The sequence below is a fragment of the Leuciscus leuciscus genome, assembly GCF_965113295.1.
Source record: "Leuciscus leuciscus genome assembly, chromosome: 3".
NCBI lineage: Eukaryota > Metazoa > Chordata > Actinopteri > Cypriniformes > Leuciscidae > Leuciscus > Leuciscus leuciscus.
The window spans coordinates 2451898-2463946 of NC_138727.1; the positions used below are offsets into that span (position 1 = coordinate 2451898).

General features: G+C 39.1%; 1 protein-coding gene and 1 long non-coding RNA gene across 5 annotated transcripts in view; one reads left to right on the forward strand and one right to left on the reverse strand.

Annotated features, from left to right (window-relative positions):
- Positions 1-269: 269 nt before the first annotated feature.
- Positions 270-12049, reverse strand: part of runx1 (RUNX family transcription factor 1) — a 62764-nt gene continuing 50984 nt past the window's right edge. For all 4 annotated transcript variants that reach the window (XM_082163836.1, XM_082163838.1, XM_082163837.1 and 1 more), the window contains 2 exons: positions 5669-5794; positions 270-2438 (listed from right to left, as the gene is read on the reverse strand). In XM_082163836.1, the coding sequence (XP_082019962.1) occupies positions 1936-2438; positions 5669-5794 (629 nt within the window). In that variant the 3' untranslated portion in view covers positions 270-1935. The remainder of the gene's footprint in view (positions 2439-5668; positions 5795-12049) is intronic.
- The window catches only part of LOC309494589, a 40509-nt gene continuing 39308 nt past the window's right edge, over positions 10849-12049 (forward strand). Inside the window, exon 1 of the long non-coding RNA XR_014204389.1 lies at positions 10849-10954. This is a non-coding gene — a long non-coding RNA (uncharacterized lncRNA). The remainder of the gene's footprint in view (positions 10955-12049) is intronic.

Below are 12049 nucleotides of genomic sequence, written 5' to 3' on the forward strand. Positions count from 1 at the left end.
GTTTCAACTAAAACTGCTCAGATAATAATAATAATGAAGATTTTAGAAAACTAGATTTTAACATTTACTTATGGAAACATGAGGGTTTGTCTGTGCAAAATCTGCTTGCCAAAAAAATACTACGGTATTAAATTTTTTTGGACCGGGTACCATTGTGTACTTTGGAGCAAGTCATGCTATATGAATCATCATGATTGTGTTTGGCAGGTGATTTGAAACGACACACACACTGAACGCAGTAAGAAGAAATAAAGACACCAAGCACTGTATAAGAAATAAGCAGTTTCTTCACAACAAAGTCATATATTCTCCAAAAGAAATGTTGAAAAGGGACAAAAAGAAAAAAAAAAATAAGCTGCATTCCAGAAGGTTTTGCATGTTTCACAATGGTGGAAGTCGAGAACCGTGTCGTGTGTCAAACCGCTGAAGTCATTTACAATCTATTTACACAAGAAATCATGTTGTGATTCTTCCATCTTCCATCCAGCCGACAGCCAGAGCCTCACACGAGAGGCCGTGATGCGCTGCAAGTCTTGCGGAGAGAACGACCGTGAAAGGCAGTGACCGGGAGAAGTCTCGTAAAACCTGGAGATGTGAAGAGTCAGAAGTCTGTTTAAACTCTTAGAAGAGGCGTGTTTCTGTTCCTCCTCGGAGACGGAGAGGGAAACTTTCTGGGTTATTAGATGACCAGTTCAGCCAGTTGAATCAATCCAGTCACGAACGGATCAACTTAAGACCCGAAACACACTCTACGCAAAGTCTGTGAATGCAAACGCTTCCAGACACACGAGATCAGCTTCATGCATCATTGCGTTCGGAAATGTGTCAGAATGCAATGCAATGGATGATAGTGTGAATCGACAGATCAACTACAGTTACGGTGGCGTTTAAAGAAAACAGAGCAATTTTCATTCTAATTGTTTGCTGATATTATTTTATATCTAGTGTCTGAACCAATATTTGAATTTCTTCAATATTTAATTATTATTGTCAAAAAGCAGAAATAAAACACTGTAAAAAATGATATGATCAATGAGTTATGACAAGTTTTTATAAGTTAATAAGTTAAGCAATTAAAAATTTTAACTAATTTTTTTTAAGTCAGTTTTTTTTTAAGTTGATTGTACTTAAAAATTTAAGGCAGCATTTTTTATTTTTATTTTTTTACAGTGAATAAGCAACCAGTACAAAACATAAAATGCATTATGAATATTTTATGTCATCATGCATATGGCATTATGTCTATGCAAAGTTATTCTGCATGTTTACATCAGTTCCTGAATGGAATGCTGAGCATCAGATGATAATATTTTTATTAAGTGTCTGTTAACCTAACCCATATTTATTTAAATATTTAATTATTTAATTATTGTCAAAAAGCAAACATAATTTATCATTACAGTACAATATTTTTATTTATTTTTATTTATGGTATATACATTTTTTTTATGCAAATTAGTTTTGCAATCTATTTCTTTTCTTCTTGTTATTCTTTAGCGATATGCATTTAAATGCTTGCGTAGAGTGTGTTTCCGGCGTAATATGGTGAGGTTTTCTTCGACATGAAACACAGAGGCAGTTTGATAAACGTACAGTGATGATGAGACGAACAACAGTAATAATAATAATAACAACAACAATAATTTTAATAATAATAATAATAATAATAATACAAACTATCCACTTTTAAAAACAAACAAACAAACAAACAAGCGAGTCTCATGCTGTGCTGTGATAAAATCCGTCCTTTGAGTCAAATGTTCCAATCAGAAACCCCCTCGTTCAGCTGCCCGCGTCCTATTGGTCAAACCGACTGTCCTTCAAGCGTCAATACGGCCTCCAGACCGACATGCTGGTGAAGAGCTTTACTCATCTGTACATGTCGAATATCTGTCGAACCCCTCAGAGTAACATCTAAAGATCTTTTGTCACATGTCAATACGGCCTCCAGACGGCTTCGACCGACATGCTAGTTGGCGAACTACTGTGGCTTCCCTCGGCCTCGACCACGCCTTCGCTCTGATTGGGCAGCGATGGGTGCAGGAGGGCGGAGCCTGTGGAGGCGTTGGTGCACGGCGGTAAGATCCGCGGTGGCGAACGCTCTCCTCCCGGCATCATGGAGAACTGGTAGGATCCCGCGGCGCTGCTGTAGTACAGGTGATACGGGGACGAGCCGGCCTGGAACGGTCCCGCCTGAGCCTGCGAGGAGCCCGCGGGATACGCCGGCGGGAGGTACGTGTGGTAGCGTCCCGCGGGGCTCGTCATTGCCGACATGCTGATGCCGATGGCGTTGGTGACGGGGGTGGGGGTGTAGGTGAACGGCCCGGTCGGGTAAGGCACGCGCGGGTCCGAGAAACGCCCGTCCGGTAGAGAGGGGAGCGAGGGGAAGGATCGGTCCAGGCCGACACGAGGATCAGTGAACGCCGTCAGATCGGGACCTGCAGGAAAACAAGACATGTGCTCAGACTGATGCTATGACACACACACCAATGAGTCGCTAGTTGGCATCCAGTAGTGAATGTGGTCTCTCACAAATTCCCTTTATAAATCCCAGTCAGCGGAAGATTGTGCGCACATGCGTCTCCACCCCGAAATAACCATATATGGAGTCTAGTTTTACTATGCATATCCTCATCTGCATATCATTTGCATATGCATATTCATCCACGTGATGCCATGTTTAACGGTACAAGACATTAGGAAAATATGAGATACGGATGTGCGTCACGTTACATTGCTGAAAATCATTTAGTAGCCGATCCTTTCCTTGTTTTGAAATCAAATAGTATAAAATACATTTCAGAGAACGCCTTTCTCAGTCTTTTCCACCGGCCAAATAGTATTTTTAATAGCTTTATATTTTTAATGGAAACAGATATTTGGCCCTATCTTGCACCCAGCGCAATTGACTTTGTACAGCGATGCATGTATCATTCCTATTTTGCACCCGACGCACAGCGGACTTTTCCCTCCACAGACACACGTCGGTAAACTTGGGAATGAAATTGCGCTCCCGGGGGCGGTTCAGCGAAAAGAGGAGGCGTGTTCCAGCGCAAACGTTCCCTGGTGCTATTTTGCAGTTTCAGAAAACAAATCCGCCACTGACCAGGAGAAACCTAGTCTAAAGTCAGTGGCGCGTTATTCAGATGCTATTTTAAGGGCGCTTGCTAGGCCATAATGTAGCGTGTGCACAACGTTCATACACTTTGCTTCTCTACTCTACACAGACGCAGCAGTTACCATTTTTGGAAACCATACATAATTTCAAGGAAAAATATTACCACATGAGGGAAATCATTGTGGTGTCCATGAAGATGTGAAAAATAGGCATAAACCTAGCTTACACATTTACCCAAATTATCATACACCTGTTTAACCAAAGCTAATTTGGGTGTGTTTCTCCATCCCCAATGTCACTTCTCTGTGTTTTACGGCCCTGACGAGAACGTCTGTCTCCTCGGCTGTGAACCGCTCCTGGCGTACGCCTGTTATCCGCCGTTATAATAGCAAGCCGCCATGGAACAAGCGCGCCTGCTCTTAAAGGGAATGTGAGATGTCGCTCTGATTGGTTTATTTCACGTTACGCCCAAACCACACCTATGAGTAATGAAGCTACTTCACACCAACACATTTTAGATTTGCGTCGGGCGCAAGAGTCATTTATCCCGCCAGTATAATAGCAACAGCGCCCGAGACCCACCCACAAAGTTACTTACGTTTCGCGCTTGATACTTGCGTTTCAGATCGTTAAAATAGGGCCCATAGTGCATTATTGATCATTATTTGCACACAAATACCATGAGTTCTGCTGTTATCATGCGCTCAGCAATCCTCGCTGTATTAAAACATTAAAACACAGCATACCTCAGGAAAAGTATTCAAAAGCATTGCATCCACTACAAATATTTCTATTTATTAGAATATAATTTTTTTTGTAACTTCTCGGTTATGATTTCATGTATTTTAAGTGCTTAACTCCGTTAATGAAAATGGCATATTTAATCTAAATGTGTGTATCAGATGTAAAACAGAGTTTAAATCAGTCTTTTATCTATTTAAACTGTTATGGTGAACATGCACTGTATTTATGATTAGGACTCATAATGAGGATTTAAAGTGGTTTCCTTCATCGCACGGCTCAGAGTTTGCGTGCAGGTGTTTTTATAAATCACAACTTTAACGGTTATAAATGAGGCCCCTGATCATTTGATGAAAAATGTTTGCGTTTATATATTAATATCTGTGACTTTTGATCACAGTTAGAGACATTATTGAGATCTGAAGCTCTATGATCTGAGATTACTGCGGTCTTTTCTCAGGAGGAACTTCAAGCATCAAATAGACATTACAAAAAGTAGATTTAGAAAGAAATATTGTATTTGATTCAACATGGCATTTATCACACATAAACTTTTATTATTATTTTTCAGAAGCTGCCTCTGAATTGGCATTTAGACAATATTTACAGACCAAACCAGTTTGGTTACTAATATTTCTTCAAAATGTCGGTAACACTTTACTGGAAGGGCTGTGCATAAGACACATGTCATGAATATGAAGGAGGTTGTATGCATGTTTATAACAACTGTCATTAAGTGTCATTCGCTCAATTATGACATTTCTTATGCAAATATGACATTGTTTGAGATGTCTTTGTTATGACAACTTGACAAACCAATACATTATAACCTGTCATAAATATGACATAGCAGATTAATCATCAAACTTAATAAACGACTTAGCTTTACGGGTTAACATTACATTAAACTGTCATGTGTTTGGTTTGGACATCGGCTGTCATCATGAGGCCATTATAACTATCATTAATATATTTCTGACCAATTTTCCCCCCAGTTTTCCAGTATTAGTTCTAAAATCATTTGACAGTATTAACACTTAATGACATTTTAATGACAAATTCAATTCGTATCACTGTAGTTGAGGTCAATAAAAATATTCATGACACTGTTATACAATTATTTGACAGAGTATTAACACTTATATGACATTTTAATGACGCGTTCAATTTGTACCACTGGAAGAAAAAAGTGGTCAGTAATATAATGTAATGTTAACCCATAAAGCTAAGCAGTTTCTTAAATTTGATTAATCTACTATGTCATGTTTATGACATATTTAAGACAGGTTATGATATATTGGTTTATGTCAAGTTGTCATAACAAAGACATCTCAAACAATGTCATATTTGCATAAGAAATGTCATAATTAAGCGAATGACACTTAATGACAGTTGTTATGATCATGCATAAAACCTCCTTCATATTCTCGACATGTGTCTTATACACACCCCTTCAAGTAAAGTGTTACCAAAATATCTTATTTTATGTTCCGCAAATTGAAAAAATATATAATAATAATCATACAGGTTTGAAACTACATGAGGGTGAGAAAGTGACAGAATTGTCATTTTTGAGCAAACTATCCCCAAAATATGATTTAAAAAAGAAATAAAAAAAAGTTTATATGAAGTGACACTGTAAATAAGAAACTAATGGGCCAGTAGGTGGCAGTACACGTCTTAACGAGTGAGTCATCGAGTCATTAATTTGATTCATGCAGGAATGAAGTAAATGACTCTCTTTATGAGGCATTGAATCAACAGGTTCACAAATGAACAGCCATAATCTATATTTCTGGTAATACTCACAGTGTATGGCGTTGCGGCTGGGTGAGATGGGAGTCGTCGGGTGAACCGCCGGGGTGGAGATCGGGCCGAGGTACGGGTACGACTGCTCGTACGACCAGGACGGAGACGTTTGCATCTGCCTCGAATCTAAAAACAAACATTTATAATCAATAAATGATGTTATGACGGCTCCATTTCACGACCAAATCCAAGAAACACACTCACAAAAGCATATAAATGTTATTAATGGCTACTAAGAAGAACACAGACATAAACACACACCTGCACAAACACACACACACACACACACACACACACACACACACACACACACACACACACACACACACACACACACAAGTCTTCCCGTCATTAATACATCTTGATACACTAAACTCACAAAACAGTATCATGGTACAGTGATGATATCAGATGATAATATGAAAGTTCAAAGTTCAAAAGAACAGCATTTATTTGAAATAGAATCTTTTGCAACATTATAAAGTTATTTTCTGTCACTTTTGATCAATTTAATTGCATCCTGCTTTTTTTTTCTTCTTTTTTTTAAACCTGTACAACAACAATCGTCCACCTCTTGAAGACAAACACGAGGACACTGTATAATGGAGTGAGAGGAGCAGGAGGTGGAGAAGACATTCTCTCAGTATGAGTCTGTGTGTGTGTGTGTGTGTGTGTGTGTGTGTGTGTGTGTGTGTGTGTGTGTGTGTGTGTGTGTGTGTGTGTGTGTCTCTCTCTCTCTCCTTCCCTCTCTCTCTGGTCTAATAAACCGATGGCCTGCAGTCTTCCAGACAGAAGAGGAGGGAGAGCCATCAGAGAGGAAGCAAATTATGCACCGCGGCCAAAGAGTGTGTGGCCCGTTTCAAGTGCAGCCAGAGCGCGGCCCGCTGCCAGAACCCCCAGAAGTGTGTGTGAGTGAGAGAGAGAGAGAGAGAGAGTGTGTGAGCTCCTGATCTGGAGTCACACATGGCTAAGGGGCTGGAGGCGGATTCGGGCATCCGGTGCGAGAGGGACTCAATCACACACACACACACACACACACACACACACGCGCGCACACATGCACACACGCACACACACACACACACACACACAATGTTGGGTTTCCATGTTTTACCGGGACTTTACATAGACATAATGGTTTTTATAATGTACAAACTATACTTACACTAGACCCCTAAACCTACCCATCACACACACACACACACACACACACACACACACATCGGGGATCGGGCCGATACTGTCCTCAAATACTCGTACTCATAAAAATTCGCCGATACCACGCACCGATACCACGTCCATTTTGCGAAACGAAATTGGCCGCCGCGAGTGCTTTGTCGAGGTGAACTGAGGAATAGACGCGCGAGCTGGTCGAGCACATGCCTTAGTTTAAACAGACGAGACATCAGTGGAAAGTTTGTTCAGTCGGATGTCAATGGCAACGAAATTAAACGAGGCATGTAGCTTTAGCTTATTATTAACGTTAACTGACGAGAGAGAGAGACAGAGAGAGAGCGAGAGAGCGAGCGCACTTCTGTTGAATGCTCTTGATTGCTGATCGTTCACTCAGCACATGTTATTTGGATGAAAACTAAATCGTATATGTAGCCTAAGTAAAGTAAAACATGAACTGTTACCTGACTGAAGTATAACGAGTGGTTCCCTACGTTATTACAGGACGTGTGCAGGTTAAGAAGTTTCATGAACGCAAACATCCGAAGCGCGCGCCCCACAAACGAACCAGCGTCTCAGCGCGAATACTGAATTAAATTGTCTTTCACGTCTTGCGCTTGTACGGACGAATTCACACACAATGTAATAACGCCCGTCTTGGTGAGTATCCTATAGTAAACAAAGTCGGTTATATCTCAAATGAACGTAGCATGTTCAAGTGCGGTCTGTGCGTTCGGTCTTAAAGGGGCAGCAGTTTGATAAACCTGCTTCTGTGTTTTAATGCTAATCAAACAAAGGAGAAATAAATACTCACTGCTCTTGACTAAATAGGCTACCCTTTTCAACTTTAGAAAATATCCATCTATATATAATTCATACAGTAATGAATATGCTTTTTTCACATTTGATTACTTTATTCAAATTTCTGTACTGTTAGATACCCGAAAAACTCTAAAAACACTGTTTATTTCATTTGTAGCCTTTCTTTGTTCTATATTGTATATATTTGTCCTATTTGTAATTCGATTGTTTGTTTTTATTTTGTTACTGACTGCTTACTTGTTTTAAATTCACATTAATTAGGCTGCTAGTTTTTGTTGTAGTATCAAAATTGGATTAAATAATTGATATTTCACTGGTTTTGACAAACATTTGAACCGCTGACCCAGTCCTCAGCACTGAGCCCTGCTGAAGCAGCTCTAAATATGTGCTGTGCTATTAAATGAAAGATAAAATATGATAGAGCAATAGAATGAACAGTGACAGTAGGCTTACAGAAGCTCATACAATGCATTTTAGCAGGCTTAATTAAGCATGAAAATAACTGAAAGAAATATATATATTTGATGAACAAATTAAGCCAACTAATATGATTTATAATCTTTTGGTTTATCTACTAATACATTTAAAAATTACAAATGCAGTGAAAATTCAGGTATCGGTTACGGTATCGGTATCGGCGAGTACCAAAAATTACAGTATCGGTATCGGACTCGTTCTGCAAAAAGTGGTATCGGGACATCCCTAACACACACACAGACACACACACACACACACACACACACACACACACACACACACACACACACACACACACACACACACACACACACACACACACACACACACACACACACACCCTCACAGACAAACACATCTCTCAAACCTCATGATCATACACTGAAACATGTTCCTCTGGAGATCTATCCTGCAGGATTGAGTATTAAACTGTGTTGGGATCAGCGGAGACATTCTGCTAAACTCTGGAATCTGGAGAGTGAACAGCACACAGGATGGGCGGGTAAATAATGACAGAATAATAATTTCCCAGGAGCTGATTGGGGAAAGTGTTCCCGAGTCCGACTGTAGAACGGAAACGTGTCTTTAAAAAAGTGCTTTTCCTGAAAATAAAATTCTCCAAGGTTCGATTTGCCGGAGAGAAATTTGTTGTTAACAAAGTCTCAGTCATGAGAATGTAGATCGTCCAGCTCCCAAAACTCACCGACTATCGGAAAACTACTGGGAGCAATCAAAGGACATGCGATACGACTGTGAGGTGTTTCATGTCAGCCTTTTAGGGATTTTAGAGACAATCGACTGTAAAAAATTTACATTATCAATAAGTTATGACAACATATGTTTTTAACATTTTTTTTTTTTTTTTTTACAAATTATACTTAAAAGATTCCACTCATAATTTTAAGTCAGTTTAATGTAATTCAAGTTTAAATGACTTTAACTTCCAAGTTGAGTGAACTTTAAAATTTAAAGCAGCAACTTTTTTGTTCGAATTTTTTTTTTTTCTCACAGGTTTTTTTTTTTAGAAGCTTTTTCTTTGTTTTCTTTTTTTCACAGTGTTCAGCCGCACACGTTACACTACTAATAGATTTCTGTTCAAACTTCCCTAATCTGAGCAAAAGTTAGAAGCCTCCGCAAACAAATGCAAACACAAGCTTCCTCAAATCGGGGGGGGGGGGGTTTGTGGGACACACACACACACAGACACGCACACACACAAACACATACACAGACACACGCACACGCACACACACACACACACACACACACACACACACACACACACAAACAAACACACACACACACACACACACACACACACACACACACACACACACACACACACACACACACACACACACACACACACACGTACACAAACACACACACAAACACACACACACACATCGGGTCCAGCTGCTTCTTATTTCCACGGGTATGAAAAGAGAAGTAGCGAAGAAGGAGAGAGAAAGAACGAGAGCTCTTGAATGACTTAATAACGGTTTCCGCTGGCCGTAATCCCGCTCTATTCCTGGCCGGCGGATCAGAGGGAAGCGGGAAACTTTCTGTCCCCCGACACCCGGTCCGCTTCACTCCTTTCATCGCTCACTCATCCAGATCAATGCAACGGGAACATTTAGTTTCTCTGAGTCAGTCTCTCATCCAGAGCTCGAGAACGTCTGATGACAAACGCTGGAGATCTCTCATAACCCTCGGGTGCTTTTCACGTGGCGGACAAACATTACCACAAGAAAATATATTTCAGTGAAAGGAATGCACTAGTCAAACCAACACTTATTCAGACACTTTCAACACTTCTCACATTATCTCAGATTACTCACTATAGTTTAGAAAATGGTGATAAAGAACTCAGAGTTATGAACTCAGTTGATATTTGACTGGTTTTGTCCGTCCTTCTGTTAGACTGTCTCACACATGAATTATGTTGAATATCTGTCAGCTGTTAAATGTAACTACACAGTTAGATAATACCAGTTTAGCTCAACCAATCACCAAGCAATGCTTCATGTTGTTCAGTCTGTGTGTAAAAAGAGCATTAGCAATTAAAGACAAAACACTTCAGCAAAACATGATCAGGTCAAAGTGTCCCAATCATATGTAAATGTCACTGGTAGTCTCTGTATGAAGAATTATTGGGTATAATATGTCACAGTTTACTTTATTTTGCTCTCCTCACTTATGAATGAACTATAGTGTCCTGCACACACTAGTAAAAAAAAAAAAAAAAATTATATCTGGTGTCGGAATAATTTTTGGTTTGACTGTATATTTTAGTCTGATAATGTTTTTTATTTAATATTTTGTATTTTTAGGGGTTTTATGGTCCTACATTATATTTTCGCTGTATTTATAATCCATTTATTCACTTTTTGAGCGTAGACCTGATTTAATTTCCATCTTAAACTGTGGTAAATCTCGACTGCTTTAAAGCACAGACTGAAGTTTGATCTCCTTTTAAAGACGACACTTGGCAGATTATTACTGAAGTGAAAAAAGTTTAGAAAAAATTTACTTAAAGGGGTGGTTGATAATGATTTGACTTTTCTAACTTTAGTTAGTGTGTAATGTTGCTGTTTGATCATAAACAACATCTGCAAAGTTACAACACTCAAAGTTCAGAGCAAAGGGAGATATTTGCTTTTAAAGAAATCACTTTTTAAGAACTACAACAAACGGCTGATAGAGACTACACCACATTCCTCCCGGGTTAGTGACATCACAAACCCTAGAATTTACATAAACCCCGCCCCCTGAACACTATTTATAGATTATCATGACAGAATATGCTAATCAGTGACTAGAAGATAACTACACATCAGCTTCATAAATTCATCAAATAACCATTCAGAAATGTCCTGTTGCTTCTACATGTTGTCACTTCTTCTTGAGTCTCTCCATCATTGTCTGAATCCAGTTTGAACATTAAAGGCTAAAAGTGTTTGAAATTTTCAATGCATGTGTGTGTGAGGTAAAAGGACACAAGCTCTTGAAGCTCCGCCCCCTGTGCCGGGAGCAGCAGCTCATTTGCATTTAAAGGGACAGACACAAAACGGTGTGTTTTTGCTCACCCTCAAAAAGTGACGATTTTAACATGCGATATAAAAATATCTGTGGGGTATTTTGAGCTAAAACTTCACACACACACTCTGGGGACATCAGAGACTTATTTTACATCTTGTGAAAAGGGCATTATACCTCCCCTTTAAAAAAAGTTACAGAATTGTTATCATCAGAGTGAAGCGGCAGCACTCTTTTATTTTTAGGTATTTGACTGGTCTTACTTATTTAGATATCTTATTTTGATTATTATAATTTTTTTTATTCCCCTCTTATTTCTTCCACTCATTCCTTTACTGTACTGGTAATCACTTATTGTGTAACGTTATGCTGTGTTGTATTTGCTCCTTCTGCAATCCTTTGTTGGACAAGCACTTCAATGGACAATCATTCTTGGGAAGATCTGGATTTAAAGGGACAAACTGGGATGGTTGGGGTATCTTTCATATTGATTAATATCTGTAAAACACAGCCATAATATGCCAGAAAATGCTACATGGTTTAATAGAAATTCAATAAAAAATTGTTAAATAAATAAAAAGTTACAGAATTTTATGTTGTATGTACAAAAACACGTTTTAAGAAATCAAAGCCATAAATCTAAGCAAGTTGTGCTCCAAATCCGAGTCTGATATCTCAAAAAATGAGTTTTTGATTGTGTTTGGACGCAGTACCAAACGCGTCCACTAGATGAAATTAAGCTCCCATTCATTTTTGACCGCGAGCGACACAAATGTGACTATCTTTTTCAGGACCGTTTAACCTGTCCGAATCATGTCCATGATGTGTGTGTGTGTGTGTGTGTGTGTGTGTGTGTGTGTGTGTGTGTGT